We start from the raw sequence: 20,245 nt of genomic DNA on the forward strand, positions 1-20,245 counted from the left end.
TGTGTCATAGTAATGAATAGTAAAGCCTAAACAAACAGAAAAAGACCAAACATACATTAAAATTAAAATATGAAAGGTGGGCGTCAATTCCCACTGTAGTTTGTGCTTTTTATTCAAACAAATCAGAATATTCACACCAGTTGTGTAGTCTAATGTATTGTAGTGAGTATACTGTCCTATATATATATATATATATATATATATATATATATATATATATATATATATATATATACAGTATATCTATGTATATATATATATATATATATATATATATATATATATATATGTATATATATACAGTACAGGCCAAAAGTTTGGACACACCTTCTCATTCAATGCGTTTTCTTTATTTTCATGACTATTTACATTGTAGATTCTCACTGAAGGCATCAAAACTATGAATGAACACATATGGAATTATGTACCAAAAAAGTGTGAAATAACTGAAAACATGTCTTATATTTTAGATTCCTCAAAGTAGTCACCCTTGGCTTTTTTGATAGCGCTGCAAACCCTTGGTGTTCTCTCAATGAGCTTCATGAGGTAGTCACCTGAAATGGTTTTCACTTCACAGGTGTGCCTTGTCAGGGTTAATTAGTGGAATATTTTCCGTTATTAATGGGGTTGGGACCATCAGTTGTGTTGTGCAGAAGTCAGGTTGATACACAGCCGACAGCCCTATTGGACAACTGTTAGAATTCATGTTATGGCAAGAACCAATCAGCTAAGTAAAGAGAAACGAGTGGCCATCATTACTTTAACAAATGAAGGTCAGTTAGTCCGGAAAATTGCGAAAACTTTGAATGTGTCCCCAAGTGCAGTCGCAAAAACCATCAAACGCTACAACGAAACTGGCTCACATGAGGACCGCCCCAGGAAAGGAAGACCAAGAGTCACCTCTGCTGCTGAGGATAAGTTCATCCGAGTCACCAGCCTCAGAAATCGCAAGTTAACAGCAGCTCAGATTAGAGACCAGATGAATGCCACACAGAGTTCTAGCAGCAGACACATCTCTAGAACAACTGTTAAGCGGAGACTGCGCGAATCAGGCCTTCATGGTCAATAGCTGCTAGGAAACCACTGCTAAGGAGAGGCAACAAGCAGAAGAGATTTGTTTGGGCCAAGAAACACAAGGAATGGACATTAGACCAGTGGAAATCTGTGCTTTGGTCTGATGAGTCCAAATATGAGATCTTTGGTTCCAAACGCCGTGTCTTTGTGCGACGCAGAAAAGGTGAACGGATGGATTCTACATGCCTGGTTCCCACCGTGAAGCATGGAGGAGGAGGTGTGATGGTGTGGGGTGCTTTGCTGGTGACACTGTTGGGGATTTATTCAAAATTGAAGGCATACTGAACCAGCATGGCTACCACACCATCCAGCAGCGTCATGCCATCACATCAGGTTTGCGTTTAGTTGGACCATCATTTATTTTTCAACAGGACAATGACCCCAAACACACCTCCAGGCTGTGTAAGGGCTATTTGACCAAGAAGGGGAGTGATGGAGTGCTGCGCCAGATGACCTGGCCTCCACAGTCACCGGACCTGAACCCAATCGAGATGGTTTGGGGTGAGCTGGACCGCAGAGTGAAGGCAAAAGGGCCAACAAGTGCTAAGCATCTCTGGGAACTCCTTCAAGACTGTTGGAAAACCATTTCAGGTGACTACCTCTTGAAGCTCATCAAGAGAATGCCAAGAGTGTGCAAAGCAGTAATCAGAGCAAAGGGTGGCTACTTTGTAGAAACTAGAATATAAGTCATGTTTTCAGTTATTTCACACTTTTTTGTTAAGTACATAATTCCATATGTGTTCATTCATAGTTTTGATGCCTTCAGTGAGAATCTACAATGTAAATAGTCATGAAAATAAAGGAAACGCATTGAATGAGAAGGTGTGTCCAAACTTTTGGCCTGTACTGTATATATATATATATATATATATATATATATATGGGGGCAATATCATAGTGGGGGTCTGGGTGTCCTCCCCCAGGGAAGTTTTAAGTATCAATGACAAACACAGATGACAATTCAAAATATATCAAAAATCTAATGGAAACTATGTCATTGGGCATTTTTAAGTGGGTATACATCAATCCTGGAGCTTTCTTAGTGGGTATGCTGCATATACCTGCGTATCACGTAGACTACACCACTGATTCACCCATTTAGTTACAAAAAACAAGGAGTGAGTCTTTAGTTAGTAATTCTTTTATTTGTTTCTTGTCATATTATCTCCATCTGGTGGTCGGATCAAGAACAACAGAGTTACACTGAGCTGGAACAGACTGCAGCAACTTAACAGTTATAATGTTACATTAATAACTTTAGTTATTCATATTTACTTATTTTCAGGACCTTCAAGCTTTTAATGAATCAAATTAAACAGCTTTGTTGATGGTTACAAATGGAAATAAACTTTGTAGTCAGAATAAAATGGGGCTTTAATATTCAAATTATTATATTTAAACCTGGTGTATTTCCTATATAGTGAATAGTATAGTATATAGTATACAGTATATAGTACAGAGTATATGGTATAGTATAGTGACTGTTTGGGTTGTGCTAACAGTGCTGCAGCTGGAGAAATAAGGACAGAACAACAGATCAACACATCACGCAGACTCATTACACCCTCTCTTCCCTGAATATGAACTTCTGCCATCAGGAAGAAGATTCCGTGTGCCAAGATGTAAAACAAACAGACTAAAGTTATCGTTTATTCCAACTTCCGTCAAGCTGCTGAACTCCAGTAGTAAATCTTAGCCCAGCAGAGTAGGGTGCAGTAAATACACCAGCCCTTTTGCACTTTGCAATTTAATTATTAGCCTACCGTTAATTCTCAGGATGCTGTGCTGTCATGTGTGTCCTTCTTTTGTGTCCTTGTTTCTTAGGACGCTTTGCTGATCTTACTTTAAGTTGATTTTATCCTACTGTATTGTATTTTATTTTTTTAATTTGAGAATGTTTTTATGTCACATATTGTTTGTGTTGTGAAGCAACGGATGTGGCACCGTGTCCAAGACAAATTTCCCCTTGGGGACAATAAAGTGTATTCTATTCTATTCTATCCTCTAGCTTTCTAAAGAAACAACTCATCTCTGGGCAAGACCACCTTTGTCGAGTCCAAGACAAGTCCAAGACCAGGACTAGTCAAGACCGAGTCCAAATTTGGCAGAATTGGCGGACAGCTTCGTTTGTTACATTGTGTGTCAATCAATGAAAATGAATGGCAATTAGGCAGATGCAGGGCGTGCAAAGATAATCTCAGGGTGCGAACTACGGGGGAGCTAGGGGGAGCTCGGCTCCCCTTAATAAGACATGGGCTCCCCCGAAAACGTGATTTGTGAAATTTTGGGGGGTCTCTAAAAATATTGACAATGTGTAATTTTGATGTGCAATTTCAGTTTTTTGTAATTTGATGATTTCATGTTTACTACATGTTAAGTCAAAGATTCGTAGAAAAAATATAAACATGAATTGCGCGCAAAATCCTTGAAATACATTCTGCAGTTGCAGTTGTAGCCTTGGCAAAAAGAAAACAAGGGCAAGGCAGTTTAATTAATTTTGGTTTTATGAAGTAGGCACACCTCCCGCCGGGGGGGCAACGCAAGAAGAAGCTGAAGAAACAATGTCCTATCTGGCTGAAGATGGTGGTGGTAACAGCTCATCAGAGGCCGGTCACGACCCTGACCCTTCTTGCTCCTCTCTCCCGTTACACTGGAACAGCCAGCAGTGGAGAGACTGGAAGAGCCGACATACATGGCTGTTTGTAAAGGATGGAAACTTGGGGTGCATCGCTTGTAGGGACACAAAAACCCTTCTTCTGTCTGAAAAGGTAACTGGCACACACTTGTCTGAGGAGTGGATCAATGGAGAAGTAAGCAGCACTGCTCAGAACAAGTTGCGAAAAAAAATATATAAACACAGGGACAGCATTGCACACAAGAGGGCCATTGAAGTGGCATTGATTAAGCAAAAGGAGATTCTGCCAAAAAAAGTAATTGAGGTGAATTCCAAATTAATGGAGGAGACCGCAACATCATTCAGGTCCGCCTATATGGTGGCTAAGGAAAGGCTGTCTTACAGAAAGCTCACCCCTTTAATGAAGCTTCAGGAGCTTAATGGCGCAAAGGTGGGAACTGCGCATAAATCAGATCACTCCTGCGCTGAGATTATAGGTCATATTGCACAGCAAATGCGGAAGAAGTTTGTTTCCAATATTCGAGAGCTCAATTAAAAAATAAGCATCACCATTGACGAGAGCACAGTACATGGTCGTGCCTATCTAATCCTTTACGTAAGATGTGATGTGAGTGGCAAAGGAGATGTAGAAAATGTTTTTTTAGACATTGTAGAGCTGACACAGGGCACAGATGCAGAGTCCATTTACAACAGTGCCTTCATACAGCGGGATTAGATGATGAGTTTTTGGGGAAAAACCTCATCAGCATCGCCACAGATGGAGCTTCAGTTATCACTGGCAAAAACACTGGAGTCATTGCAAGGCTTAAGCATGACTTTCCAAACATCCAGTCCATACATTGCTTGGCCCATCGCCTTGAATTGGCTGTCCATGATTCTTTGAAAGTGGTTGCTGGATGTAATCATTTCGAGTTTTTCATTGCCAAGCTGTATTCTCTGTACCACCAGTCTGCAAAGAATGTGAGATTGCTTGAGGAAGCAGCTGCGGATCTAAATATGCAGATTTTGAAAATTGGACAGATATTCACCATCAGATGGGTGGCGAGTAGTTTCAATACTGTAAAGGCTGTCTGGAATAACTACCCTGCGTTAGCGCGCCACTTCAAAATTGCAAGCGAGGATACATGTCGCAATGACACAGAGAGGAAGAAATTCCTGGCACTATACAAACACCTCACAAACTCAGGGTTTTTACTTGATTTGGCTTGCATGAAAGACATACTCCTTGAGTTGCAGGGCCTGTCACTGAAATGCCAGCAAAGAGATATCACGCTAGTTGATGCCAGTTGCCACATTCTGCAGACTATTGATATACTGAAAGCAATGAAAGCGAGTGGAGGGAAATCCACACAGAAAGCCGAACAGCGCACGTCCCTGGGGCTTTTTAAAGATGTTACTGGTTGAGGGCACAGGCAAGATGAACCGAAATCAGCTTTATCAATCTGTGATCGACAATCTCACAAGGCGAATGCCAGAATCAGACCTCCTACAAATGCTAAAACCCCTGGACAAGCGCTACTGGCCACAGGATCGGAATACCTTGATCCTGTACGGAGAAAACGAAGTACGTGCACTTGCTAAAATGCTTGGGGAACCAGCCAGAGATGTGGTCGAGGAGTTTCGTGACTGGAAGTTACAAGACAGGGCACCAGGCAGAAAGCTGGAAAAGATTTGTACAGCAAGTAGAACATACCTTCCTACTTCAGCTGTGTGTGAGAGGGGTTTTTCTGCCGTAAATGATACTGACCGCAAGACCCGCAATAGATTGCGTGAAAACAGCCTCTCATCGCTCCTTTTTTTGGACATTAATGGACCCCCCATGGAGAGTTTCGACCCAATTCCCTTTATCACATCTTGGATTAAGGCAGGTCATCGCCCATCCACTTCTTGGATTTCTGGACGAACAGCAAAGGAAGCTGAGCCCAGGCCTCTGTGGTCGATTCTGTGTTAAGGTAAGGCATGCTATTCACAATGTGTTGTGGCTGGGTTGTTAAAGGTCTGCGTGACTCTCGATGTTTTAGGCCTAATTGAACGGAGCAATTATGGTATTTTTCGATAGTCTGACTAACTTGTCTTTAACTGTTGTTCATGTGAAATGTCAAAGACCGCCTGATTTGTTTTTGTGGCTGGCTGTTTGCTGTTTGACCTATCAATCCCTGTCGATAAAGTATAATAGGATAAATCCTGTATAGCGCATACACTGTTATGTATCTTTGTAAGTTGCGCAAAGCGCCCAGTGAACAAATAAAAAAAGTTGGCTCCCCCAAAGGGCACGGTATAGTTCGAACACTGGATCATCTAATGTGTGATTGGTTATATTGGCAAGACCAGTGGCAGAGACCAAGACAAGTCCAAGTCTGAATACCAGCGAGTCCGAGACAAGTCCGAGACCATAGAAAAACCATCTTGAGTCCGGACTCGAGTACTACAGCCTGTCTCTGACCCCGACATGCTTCACCGTTGGGATGTGCAGGTGGGAGCGGTGCCTGGTTCTCACACTGAGAGCTGAGGCCAAACAGTTCAATCTGGATTTCATCAGACCGGAGAATGTTGATTCTCAGTCTGAGAGTCCTATAGATGTCCTAAATGTGTCTTTAACTACGGAGACATCTGGACACTCTGCCATGAAGCCCAGATCGGTGGACTGTTGCAGTGATGTTGTCCTTTTAGAAGTTTCTCCAAACAGGATCTCTGGAGCTCGGGGACCACCCACAGCTCAGAATTCAGAAGTCACAATAGTGTGTTTAAATAAAACTACTAACTTCCCAATTGTCAGACAACCCGGTATTCCTAAAGAAAGTCGACTCGACTTTTCAAAAAAGCTTTGAGCTTTGAGAGGCTGTCTCTACGAAAATATACAAAGTACTCTCCCAAACGTTAATGTCTTATTATTACACAGATTAAAGCCATCAGACCTTCCTACTTGGTCAAAGACATGACCTGTCCTACTCTCTGTCTGATTGGCTAGCACGCTTTTCCTTCGTTGGTTGGGTTGGTTAGGTTTAGACACGAGGAGCGAGATTGTTTAGGGTTAGGTGAAGAATATCAGGGTGAGCCAATCAGAAGCAGAGTAGGAAGTGTCAAGCCTTCGCCATAGTAGGATGTTCTGATGTTGTCATTCTGCTTAATAATTAGCCATGTGCTTCTGTTTAGGAGAATGTGTAGCATACTTTTGGAGAAACGGGCCTTTGGAGAAATGCAAGTTTGTTTTTGTGATACCTAGTTGTCGGACTAACGGACTTTCTGTCCAATGGGACAATTTTCGGACTATTGTGGGCTTTTAAATTAGGAGCTGTTGGAGAGTGCTGGTTGTTCCAGACTTCTTCCATCTAAGAGTCATAGAGGCCACTTTGCTCTGACACAATCCTGTCTCTGAGCTCTGCAGGAAGGTCCTTCGGCCTCATGGTCTGGTTTCTGTCAGCTGGGAGACCTTCTATAGACAGATGTGTGCCTTTCCAAGTTATGTCCAATCAGTTTAATTTACCACAGGTGGAATCCAATCACAGCACAGGGGCTGAATACTCATGTCAATGTATTATTTAAATTTCTTCTTTTTGATATATCAGAAAACATTTCTAAGATTCAGTTTTCTTTGTCATTATATGGGGGTATTATATGTAGATTAATGAAGGAGAAATGTATTGATATTAGCATGAAGCTAAATAAAAGTAAAGCTTTGAATGCTCTGTATGTGACAAAGATTGATCTGATTTGTAGTTGTTAGTGACCACGACGGATGTAGTCTAGAATCTTTTCAGTTTGGCGTTGATGGTAGTGATGTCAGGCACAGTCTGGCCTTTGATAATAGCTGGGACAGTTTGGTTCTCAATCTCTTTTTCACATCTGTCTCCATGGTAACTAGGAGGACACTCACACAAATATTCGTTGGAGTTCAGCAGCCGCCTACACTTCCCGTTCTCACATGTGTCTTCGTGGCAGGGAGAGATGTTTCGGGAGTAATAGACATAGAGCTTGTGATGACTAAAAACACTATATTCAGATAGCGTACAATCAAGTTTATCAGAAACCTCCAGGGCTTTTGGGACTTGAACAAAGTCATTTTGAATACTAGCGTGCATCACTTTAACATACTGTCTAAAATGCTCACCGTAATGATCGCAAGTTTTTATATTAAATGAAATCTGATCACAAGCTTTCATTGAGTATTTCCACATGTCGTTGTGGCATTTAACCAGCTTATCTGTTACTTCTTGCATATTTATCTCCTCTGCTTTCAGAGTGTAGCCCACATTGACAGTGATTGTACCCACAGGGATCTTTATCATATTAAATAACTTATGCTTTGTATGTTCATCTGTATACACCATCACCACCCAGTTGTACCAGAAGTACTTGTTATCCAGAAACTCTTTCACCTGAACAGCGATGGCTGTTGTGTTGTCAGCACTGAGTCCTTTGCTGATCTCCATCACGTCTTCCTCCAGGTAGTGCTCATAGTTGTCCAGGCATTCGGCTTCCAGAGCTGATTTCTGAGCTGCGTAGACATCGTTGAACATCTTGGTGTGTTTGGCTTCTATACCTGATGAATCCAACCCGATCAGTTTCCAGTAGAACTGGTTCAGCACCATCCCCTGCCACAGCAAACGACTGAAATAGACATTATATTTGCCAATCTCTTGAAAGTCACATTTAAACTTCTTCCTCAGCAGTACGTTGAGGTTTCCACTGAGAGACGTGTCATTGACCGTCAGGTAATGGTAGAAGTTGGCCACACTGGCCTCAGTTCCTGTGTTCTCATAGTAGTTGGTGAATATCTCTGCCAGTCGGAGTTTCTGATCTTCATTTGTTACCAACTGACTGTTCTGGAGAAGATCATTGAACTTCTTCCAGGCGTTGAGGATGCGGAGCTCGTCTTGAGAGTAAACGCTGGCGTAGTTATACCATTCGACGTCTGTTGCCAGGTTGGAGATCTGGATGGAGATTGAGTCCAACTTTCTGTTCACTTCAGCAAACCCTTTCTTCACCTCGTTCAGCACCGGGTCATCCTGAGGGATGAAGATCAAGACCATGTTGACAACAGAGAAGATCAGGCTTCCGATGCCGGGTGCCAAGCTGGCGATGTTGGCAAGACTGTTCATCACAGCTGTCAACTTTTTGATATCAATCTTTTCAATCCCTTTTTTTATTAAAGGGAGGACTTCTTTTGCCGCTGATAAAGCTGCTAAAGATTTTTCCCATTTTTCTCTGTTTTCGAAAGGTTGGTCTCTCTTCACCCTGTAGGATGGTGAGATGACGGAAGATGTGGGATCATGTGATTCAGCTGAGGATGTCGTCCAGTAGAGAAGAAGGATCAATGAAGCCAACAGCCGAGGGAACACCATGACTGCAACACAGACAACACAACATGGAAAAAATGTTAGAGTGGTTTTTATAGCCTGTGAACCAAACAAATCTGCCGAGCTGGTGTTTCATTTTCTCTGGCAGATACGTCTGGCTCTCGTCACATTCAGACAGTTTTCCAGATGAAGACAACCTTGGCAGTTCAATCACAGAGGAGCATCAACGCTCCAGATTTGAAAATTCAACATTCACCATACCTGCTGTGCATTTAAATGTACTGAGTGAGCCTGACCTGGCTGTGGAGGGAGGCCACCACAGAATAAACCGGGGGTCTCATTTATAAATGTGGTGTACGCACAAAACAGGGCTGAAAATGTGCGTATGCCACTTGCCACGCAAAGGTTGTGATTTATAAAAAATTGTGCTGTCAAACGATTAAAATATTTAATCACGATTAATAGCATTAATGTCATAGTTAACTCGCAATTACAGTTTTTTTCAATCGCTAACAAGCGCTTACCCATACTTCGGATACTTTTTCTAAACTCATAACACAGACTGACACCTACAAAACACAATTGGCCAAATGGATAATTTTCTTCTCAAAAACACATTTTGTTAAATATATACTAACTCTCCATTTCAAGACAGAACACATGTTTCTCTGCACACACTGACTTTACCAAAACACTGGAAATCTGACTCAAAATGAAATTATTCTGTCAACGAATAACACTTGTTTTCACTTCACAAGGTACATGCCAGTCAATCAAAGTAACCAGGTTTCAAAATACTGGCTATTGTCGACATTATAAAACTGCATACTTATGTTTCAGGTATTTGCATGCAAAAAATCTATCCACACCCTTTTACAATAAATTTCTTGGTTGGGAACTGTATGTCCACATGTACAATAATGTTCACATTCAAACACATTTCAGTAAAAGCAAATCAGTTTTTTTTTCTTTCTTGTTTTACTAAATAAGCAGTACAGTAGAAACACAGTATACAGTATAGAACAGAAACTGCTCTGGTAGCAGGCGCTGGTGGAGATCATTGAGAAAGGCGAGGCTCGGTATTATAGGGTGGACCCAACCTGACATTGGTGAAGGAGTAATCCTGGATTTGCCATTGCTGCACAACATGGTAATGTACCCCTCTCTGTCCTGGCACATCAACTGTGGCCCTCTTTCCAAATATATTTTTTCTACGCGGCCTCCTTTGGACAGATTGAATCCTAACCTCATCAAACGAATTCATGAGGGGCCTGGTTGGTCTCCAATTCCATAACTCTCTGAAACAAAGTTTATGTAGATCATGTCATTATTGTATATCATACTGTACTGTAACCTATTACTGTGTAGGTTATCTACTTGCAAAGTACAAAGCTTATAGAACTGGACATTGAGTTGAATATACACTATACCTGGACATATTGTCATAAGTGTATAGCCTCTCTAGTAAAGAGCTGGTTGATCACATGGTCAATGATAGTGGCACAAATCTCATCACTGACTACTGTTCTTGCAGCCCTTTGAATGCCACCACCACGCATTCTTACACCTCTACCTCGCCCTCTCCTTGGGCCTGCTCTTCTCCCCAGCCCTGCTCCTCTCACTGCTCCTCTCACTGCTCCTCCCACTGCTCCTCTCGCTTGCTCCTTCCTGCTCATCTGCTCCTCCCACTGCTCCTCGCTGCTCCTCCCACTGCTCCTCTCACTGCTCCTCCCACTGCTCCTCTCACTGCTCCTCTTCCACTGCTCTCTCCCACTGCTCCTCTCATCGCACCTGCACCTCCTTCTGCATCTCTCACTGCTTCTGCACCTCTCCCTCCATCTCTCACTGGGCCTGCTCTTCTCGCTGGGCCCCTTGCTCTCCCTCTTCCTCTTCTTCGTCCAGACATTACAGTGTTTGTATTCTTCTGTTTCTGTTTCCAAAAATATCACTCCTCAAAGTTCTTCTTTTATAGTAATTGAAAGAAATAACCCCTGCCACTGAGTCTAAGCCAGACTGGAATCAGCTGTGGTTGGCCCACTTTACCCAACATGAATCAGCTGTGTGTCAATTTTTCAATTGTCTTTTTTTTTTTCAGCTGAGATATGTTGTTTTTGAACTCATATCATTGCAGAAGCAGATGTTTTTATACTGTATCTAAGGTTTGGATAATTGTTTTTGCTATTGTGGGATGTTGTGTGTTAACATTCGTAAATACTACACAAACAATCCATCATTTTGTTGGGAGGTATAGCTTGTCTGTTACAGTTTTTTTCAGTCGCTAACAAGCATTTGTCCAAACAGTTGTCACATTTTCAAAACTCTAAACACAATTAGCACAGCATCAGTCTTTTTTGGCCATACAATTCACATATTTCATGTCTTTTTCACACAATATGCAGTCAGTGAACACATTTCCACAACGCTTACATTTTCTTAACAGACAAGCTATACCTCCCAACAAAATGATGGATTGTTTTTGTAGTATTTACGAATGTTAACACACAACATCCCACAATAGCTAAAACAATTATCCAAACCTTAGATACAGTATACAAACATCTGCTTCTGCAATGATATTAGTTCAAAAACAACATATCTCAGCTGAAAAAAAAAAAGACAATTGAAAAATTGACACACAGCTGATTCATGTTGGGTAAAGTGGAGGAGCAGTGAGAGGAGCAGTGAGAGGAGCAGTGAGAGGAGCAGTGAGAGGAGCAGTGAGAGGAGCAGTGGGAGGAGCAGTGGGAGGTGCAGTGAGAGGAGCAGTGAGAGGAGCAGTGAGGAGCAGTGGGAGGAGCAGTGAGAGGAGCAGCGAGAGGAGCAGTGGGAGGAGCAGTGAGAGGAGCAGTGGGAGGAGCAGTGGGAGGAACAGTAAGAGGAGCAGTGAGAGGAGCAGCGAGAGGAGCAGTGGGAGGAGCAGCGAGAGGAGCAGTGAGAGGAGCAGTGAGAGGAGCAGCGAGAGGAGCAGTGGGAGGAGCAGTGAGAGGAGCAGCGAGAGGAGCAGTGGGAGGAGCAGTGAGAGGAGCAGTGGGAGGAGCAGTGGGAGGAACAGTAAGAGGAGCAGTGAGAGGAGCAGTGGGAGGAGCAGTGAGAGGAGCAGGGCTGGGGAGAAGAGCAGGCCCAAGGAGAGGGCGAGGTAGAGGTGTAAGAATGCGTGGTGGTGGCATTCAAAGGGCTGCAAGAACAGTAGTCAGTGATGAGATTTGTGCCACTATCATTGACCATGTGATCAACCACGGTCTTTCACTAAGAGAGGCTATACACTTATGACAATATGTCCAGGTATAGTGTATATTCAACTCAATGTCCAGTTCTATAAGCTTTGCACTTTGCAAGTAGATAACCTACACAGTAATAGGTTACAGTACAGTATGATATACAATAATGACATGATCTACATAAACTTTGTTTCAGAGAGTTATGGAATTGGAGACCAACCAGGCCCCTCATGAATTCATTTGATGAGGTAGGATTCAATCTGTCCAAAAGGCGTCGACGTGGACGAAATATAATTGGAAAGAGGGCCACAGTTGATGTGCCAGGACAGAGAGGGGCGAACATTACCATGTGTGCAGCAATGGCAAATCCAGGATTACTCCTTCACCAATGTCAGGTTGGACCCTATAATACCGAGCGCCTCCTCGCCTTTCTCAATGATCTCCACCAGCGCCTGGTACCAGAGCAGTTTCTGTTCTATTACTGTATACTGTGTTTCTACTGTACTTTATTTAGTAAACAGTAAGGAAAAAAAACTGATTTGCTTTTTACTGAAATGTGTTTGAATGTGAACATTATTGTACATGTGGACATACAGTTCCCAACCAAGAAATTTAGTGTAAAAGGTGGATTGCATGTTTTGCATGCAAATACCTGAAACATAAGTATGCAGTTTTTATAATGTCAACAATAGCCAGTATTTTGAAACCTGGTGTACTTTGATTGACTGCATGTACCTTGTGAAGTGAAAACAAGTGTTATTCGTTGACAGAATCATTTCATTTTGAGTCAGATTTCCAGTGTTTTGGTAAAGTCAGTGTGTGCAGAGAAACATGTGTTCTGTCTTGAAATGGAGAGTTAGTATATATTTAACAAAATGTGTTTTTGAGAAGAAAATTATCCATTTGGCCAATTGTGTTTTGTAGGTGCCAGTCTGTGTTAAGAGTTTAGAAAAAGTATCCGAAGTATGGGTAAGTGCTTGTTAGCGATTGAAAAAAACTGTAAGACAATGTAAGCGTTGTGGAAATGTGTTCACTGACTGCATATTGTGTGAAAAAGACATGAAATATGTGAATTGTATGGCCAAAAAAGACTGATGCTGTGTTAATTGTGTTTAGAGTTTTGAAAATGTGACAACTGTTTGGACAAATGCTTGTTAGTGACTGAAAAAAACTGTAATCGCACATTTTTATCTATTTTAAATGTCCCTTGATTTCTTTTTGTCCCATTATTTTTTCTCATTTTAATGCTCTTATCAACATGATACGATACTTTTAAAACAGTGCCTGAACCGAAAGATATATATATTTAAAAAAGGAGCACTTTGTTCAATTGTAATTGTCTGTTCTGTATGTTCAAAAATATAAAACAATAAAAAGTTGATCTAAAAAAAAAGGAGCACAAAACGGTGAAAACAACCACTGGATGGGAAAAGGGTATTTTACAATTACAGGGAATGCACCACGAGGCTGACGAGGCGAGCAACATGACATCATGACTGCTTTTCAGACAATGCCAGTCCGGTGTTGGAGTCCTCTCCAGTGAAATACAGACACACTTTACACCGTTTAGCTGTAAACATTTTAACCGTGTTTAATCCAGCTGCTAGCTAACGCTAGGCTAACGTTAGCTGCTGCTAAGTGTAGTGTTGACTGGCCTCCTGTGCAGTAATGTTTCAGTTCCCTCTAACGTCCGTTTTCGGAGAATCAGAGAGAAGCGCAGGCATCTAAGTGGCACCTAAATAAGGCACCGAAATCCACGTTGCTATTTGGTCCGGTAGATAACGGTCGTTAAGGCACCGGTGCCGTATTAGCACCGGGTCTCGGACCCCATTCAAAACGGCGATTTTCATCGAAAAGCGACTAGTTTGCAGGTATGTACTACTCTTTGGCCGGCTCACAAGCAAATGCAAACAAGTGTGTGCAGCATGCATGTTGTTTTGTTTCCAGTCTAGCTAGATCCGGTGTGGTGTTGTAGTTTTTCTAACGTTACTAGTTGTTGCAACAGCATGTGAAAAAACTACAAAGTTTGCTGGGCCAAAAAGAACGTTAATCTCGCGATAAAGAAATGTACGCCGTTAAAATGGGTTTGCGTTAACGCCGTTAATAACGCGTTTAACTGACAGCACTAATAAAAAACAAACTTGAAGGGAGAATGTGCGGTCCTCCACGCAAACTCTGACCCATGCGTACGCACATTTTGGAGACAAAATAGGAATTGGCGACGCAGATGGTGAGATGGTGAACTGAAGTCAGACTGCAGAGAGTAAATGGGAATATGATTACTCGTAATATTTTCTAGTATTGATGCCTCACGCACATTCTTTCACTCATATATCATCCACGTTACCATGAAGATGAAATCCAGCAGTGTTATTTGCGCTTGTACTGAGTGAATTGTTCCATAAACACCTCCAACTCAAATCTTAAATCAAAACTCGTTCTTAATGTTAATCAGCGCTGTCTCGCCGTCACATTGTCCGCTACGGAGCGCAGGAGGAGGAGATGGCCTGACTGCATGGAATACAGATATCATCAAATACCCTAGCATTAGATAACTGCAGAACACAGTGTAAATAACTAAATATATGTCTTTAAAACTGTGCATATATCATCAAATGTCAAAGTCTGGAAATACAGCCGTTAAGCTCTCGCGCAATCGTTACACTTAATGTCCTCGTTATCAGTCTAAACTTTACAGTTTTTCACGATTGCTATGACAGTTTTTTCAATACTTTTAACAACTTTCCTAAACTCTTAACGCACCAACACACCTACAACACACAATTGGCAAAACAGTTAATTCCATGCTCAAAATCACACATTGTAAACTAAACTCCAACGCTGATTTTCAAAATACAATATTTCACTAACACAATACACTATGTTTACCAAAACAATGCAATCATGTCTCAAAATCAAATAATTCTTCCAAAACACTAACACATGTTCTCTTCTAATAGGAACATTTAGTCAATCATAGCCCAATGTCATACAAAACATTAACATCCCATGGAATTACTACAGAAACTGCATTATTTAATATGTGTCAGTCAGGTCTGCCCTTATACAACAGACAATAGTGATTGTATTGATCATAGATTGTGTTTTGGACTGCAGTTTCTCTTGAAGTCTCTCTACATTTTTGTTTTGTTGGGTTTAGTAAATGCATGCATATTTTTTTTTTTACTGTAAAGATTATTTTTTGGGCTTTTCCACTTTTATTTGACAGGACAGCTAGTTGAGAAAGGGGAGAGCAAGAGAGAGAGAGGGGGGGGGAAGACATGCAGGAAATCGTCACAAGTCGGATTTGAACCCTGGACCTCTGCGTCGATGCATAAACCTCTAAGTATATGTGCGCCTGCTCTACCACTGAGCCAACCCGGCCACCATTTTGTTTCTTTTGCTGCAGAGATTCAATACAAAAAATGAATGACCCATCTGAAAAAAGGAGACAGAGACAGAATTGTCCTGGTACTCCTCTTCCTCTCCCTCGTGAAGGCATGTTCTTTGTTCATCTACAGTATATTGTTCAAATAGGTCCTCTTTTACTGTACTACCATATGATCATGTGATTGAAAGAACCTCAACACCTGAGTGTGTTTCCAAAAGGGAATCAGCTGGGATTGGTCTATTTGCATAACTTCAATCAGCTGTTTCTCAATAAATGCATGTATAAAATGCAGGGGATATATTTGTGTTTCAATTTACAATATGATCAGCTGTTCACTTTGACTTTAGCCTATAAGTTAGGTTTAGAACATGATGTTATCTGTTCTGACATACAGTGTGAAAGCATTTGTAAATTGGTCACACATTGTTTTGGTTTTGGTGGAGTTTGTGTGTAAAAGAAGTTCAAGCTTTTTAAATGTGTGTTAACTGTATGCATTTTGTGTCAAAACAACAAGAAATGTGTTAATTGTATAGCCTACACAGACAGATGTTGTGCTAACTGTGTTAAGAGTTTAGGAAAGTTGGTAAAAGTATTGAAAAAAGTGTCATAGCGATCGTGAAAAACTGTAATACTGTTCATAACAAAACCTGCATGAAGAAAAGTGTGTTTGCCTATTACATTTCATCTTCAAATTGTATTTCGGGGTGGGGGATACCACTGATGCTGTGATTTTGGCAAGGTGTTAACAATCACAAATTGTTGTAAACATATAAATCCTACGGTGAACCCGTGTGTAATGCTGCATGGCACTGCTGGCCCTGCAGGAGGACTACGCTAATGGCAGAATTAGGAGAAAAAGAGACTTCAGGGACCATGACGATGACTGGCTAATATGCCGATTTAAATTCCCTAATGTAGCTGTAATAGTAATATAGCTGAGCTCTTGGATTTATGTACTGAATTGGGCCCAGTAGAGAGGGCAACGCGCCGGAACCGTGCCATCCCGGTCCAAATACAGGTCCTCGCCACTCTGGGTGAAACCGGCTGTTTTCAGGGGGAAATGGCTGACAGCTAAGTGTTTTTTAAATAAATATTATATATAATCTTCAACTTCATCACTAAGGCTTGTTTGGATATAATATATAGTTCTGTTAAGTCTTATTATATACGTCTGGTATATCGAAGCTGTCCCCGAGTACCGTAATGCCTGCTGATTTGGAAGATTTTATTAATAAAGGTAGTCTATAGATCCGGTTTCCCTACACTGTGCGACATCAGGCCGAAATTATAATTCAATTGGCAGCAATTCCCGAGCGTCTGAGAGTTTTTTGTTTTGTTTTTTCTCCACCAGTCGTCATGATTCGGCATGTTTCGGTGTAACGAAGAACAACTGCCAGGGTCATTAACATACTGATCAGCATTCACGAGGTGCTTTACATTGACTATTTATGGTTAAAATGGGCGTGTACAGAGCGGGATAAGAGGCTGATCAACGTACGCACACTTGTAGTCAATCTGTGATTTATAAAGGGAACATTGCTTACAGGTGTGCGTACACACGGTTTTATAAATCTGAATTTTTTTCGGCGTTCGTCATTTTGGGCTTTTGGGCGCACGTACACTTATAGTAAGGATCCTACGCACAGTTTTATAACTGAGACCCCTGGCTCCCCAGAGAGGAGAGACTGAGCACACACTAAAACCTGCAGGAGGTGGAGACCAAGGGGCACTTTCTAACCTCTCTACCAACTCTACCAGGACATCAGGGACACTTTTTACCCACAGATCTCTGCCATCCACAGAGACAGACATTTGTCAGCTGCTGTGACCGCAAAAGGGCCTCCAATGGGAAACCCCCACAAAACCCACCTGTGACACACACACACACACACACAGTTTCAAATATCTGTATATAATTTTATCTGATGTTACATTTTTAATAAAAAAAAATAGTATTAATCCATCCTAATATTGTGTTAATGTACATATAACTATTTATTGTGTATTATACCAAAGAATTTCTAATATACCAAGAAGTGCCACTCCCTCGTTACTTCCGGGTTCTGAACTGGTTGCAGTTCCACCAGAAATCCATATAGGGGGCGCTCACAGGCCAGTGCAGAATGAATGGGACTCTATGGAGCTATACCCCTCAAACCCCACTTTTCTCAGGATATAATTTTTTGTCTAGTAATTTGAATGTTGCATTCGAAAGGGGAGGTAAAGAAAATACACATTGCTGGGTGTTAGATTTTTTAAAGTAGCTTTTCTGTTCTAAAAAGCCTTTTAAAATGTCAATGACGTCATACACATATACGGCCAGAGATACTGCTTTACGGCAAGCTCTGAGTCGCTTCCTTTGTTCTCTCGAGGCATCGACAACACAGCTGACAGGTTAGTCTCTGTTAATACAACACAGCTGACAGGTTCGGCTCTCCTTGTTAATACAGATGCTAGAAAGAGGTTTGCTGATGTTTTAAAGACCACGCCGAAATATTCACTCTGACATTCAGGCTCTGCTTCGGATGCCGTCAAGCTGGAGCTCCGATCGTAATCAGTCCTTCACTGACCAATCAGCATTCATTAGCAGAATGCTAGCGTGTTATGGGCTACAACGACTCACCCTGTAAGAAATCAAAAGGCCATAGGTACTCGTTCATTCAACTTTCGACCTATAACCCATGTTGAACTTGCTAAATCTACAATCAAATCTGAGGTTTCTCAACGACAATCAGGTGAAAGAGACACATTTAGCCGTCTAGCTCCATAGAGTCCCATTCATTTTGCACTGGACCGCGATCACCCCCAGTGGAACTCTGGTGGAACTGCAACCAAATCTGGTACAATGGGGCTGGATAGGGAGTGGAACGGCTTTCCGTAGAAAGGCTTTGATTATACCATGGTCTGGGTGAATACTCGATTCTGATTGGCTGCAGGGTGTCCATTAAAAAGTGATGTAGGACACCTACTAAAGGAGTTCGGTGAAACTGACTGTTCTAAATGAATGCGCTACATTAAATCAAAAAGGAAATGTGGATTTATTATTTCCAACTCGTCCTCTGAACACCACAGGATGGCGCTAAAACACACAGGCTGCAAGAAGTAAGTTCTACTGGCCCTCTGGACTGACTTTGTTTCCCAGAGAATAACGTTATCTCACATCCCGTTCACTGTTCAGGTCGCTGCTTCAGGCTGCGCCGCTGCAGCCGACAGCAACGTTACACATCGCGGATCAAATTCTTCGTAAAAGTCGTTATATTGTTTTGGGGACAATGACATGGCTGATAGCTAGCTTGTCTTGTTGTTCAACATACTGTCAAATTATTTTTACTGATTGCCAACTGTACACAATGTTATTGACTTTGGATCTTGCTAGCATAGCGTTAGCTTTCTGGCTCGTAGCTAAACTGAAGGGTTCTACCAGCTGAGCGGACTATATAAATATCTCCGGTTGCTAAGGGAGACAAGTCGTATCTAAGGTTCTTCCTAATTCCTGGTGGAGAGAACAACGTTTGCATTGCATAAGAACCTGATGGACGGGAATCATTGTTCCAGGTATTAGTCAAACCGTCAGGTGTAACCAGGGAAACGGAGTTATTGTTTGGATAAACTTTAGATTTCAATTGTAAAACTAATTAAAATATGAACTATTGTTTTAAAAATATGTTATTTGGCAAATGACCATGGTATAAGCGGGTTAATGCCCGACGAGGTGTCCATTGTCAGGTAGTAATGGACCTCCGCTGCGCGTCGGACGGTTCACACCTCGCCGTCGTCCATTAATACCTGACAATGGACACCTCGTCGGGCATTAACCCTTACATGTCTGATGCTTTGGCAACATTGTTACTGAAACTTTCATACCAATAAAGCCCCTTAGAGAGAGAGAGAGAAAAAAAAAAAAAAAAGAGATGGGTGGGGGAGAGAGACAGAGAGAGTGAGGGAGAGAGAGAGAAAGAGATGGAGAGAGGGAGAGAGAGGATAAAAAGCCCAAGATGACATCCTCAAATGTCTTGTTTTGTCATATTTATTTGTCAGATTTTTCCTGTTCTTTTAGAGAAAAGTCTATTATTGGAAAAGAAAAGAGGAAAAATCTGCAAAATAAAACTGAATACTTCTGTAAAATGACATTTTACACAATGTAAAGACCTGGAGAGAGGCTCGGAGAGCTGGACGCTGGCCCACAGACGTCTGCCTGCTGTGATTGGTCGGCTGGCTGGATGGCCCAGAAGCGTCTGCCTGCTGTGATTGGTCGGCTGGCTGGATGGCCCAGAATCGTCTTCCTGCTGTGATTGGTCGGCTGGCTGGATGGCCCAGAAGCGTCTGCCTGCTGTGATTGGTCGGCTGGCTGGATGGTTGCTGGATGTGATGGTGGTCTCTGAGGACAGTCTGCAGGTTGTTGAGTCTCAGAGGAAGCCCCTGATCTCTGGGCTTGACAGGACAGAAGCAGTCCTTTTAACAGGAAGCTGATTGGCCACACCTTCTGACAGGTGGAGCTGAGGACGCACACGTTTACCATGTAGGGACAACTCTCTGATACACCACTGATAAACAACTCAGCACTTATCTATCTATCTATCTATCTATCTATCTATCTATCTATCTATCTATCTATCTATCTATCTATCTA

At 41.9% G+C, this 20,245-nt stretch overlaps 1 protein-coding gene across 1 annotated transcript; it reads right to left on the reverse strand.

The window, feature by feature from the left end:
- Positions 1 to 7,452: 7,452 nt before the first annotated feature.
- On the reverse strand, positions 7,453 to 20,023 carry LOC120575331. Its single transcript, XM_039826048.1, has 2 exons — positions 19,765 to 20,023; positions 7,453 to 9,053 (listed from the first exon to the last, which is right to left on the reverse strand). Exon 2 carries the CDS (start codon positions 9,049 to 9,051, stop codon positions 7,453 to 7,455), a length of 1,599 nt encoding a protein of 532 aa, XP_039681982.1. The 5' UTR covers positions 9,052 to 9,053; positions 19,765 to 20,023.
- Positions 20,024 to 20,245: the final 222 nt, after the last annotated feature.

This window comes from Perca fluviatilis, chromosome 15 (assembly GCF_010015445.1).
Source record: "Perca fluviatilis chromosome 15, GENO_Pfluv_1.0, whole genome shotgun sequence".
NCBI lineage: Eukaryota > Metazoa > Chordata > Actinopteri > Perciformes > Percidae > Perca > Perca fluviatilis.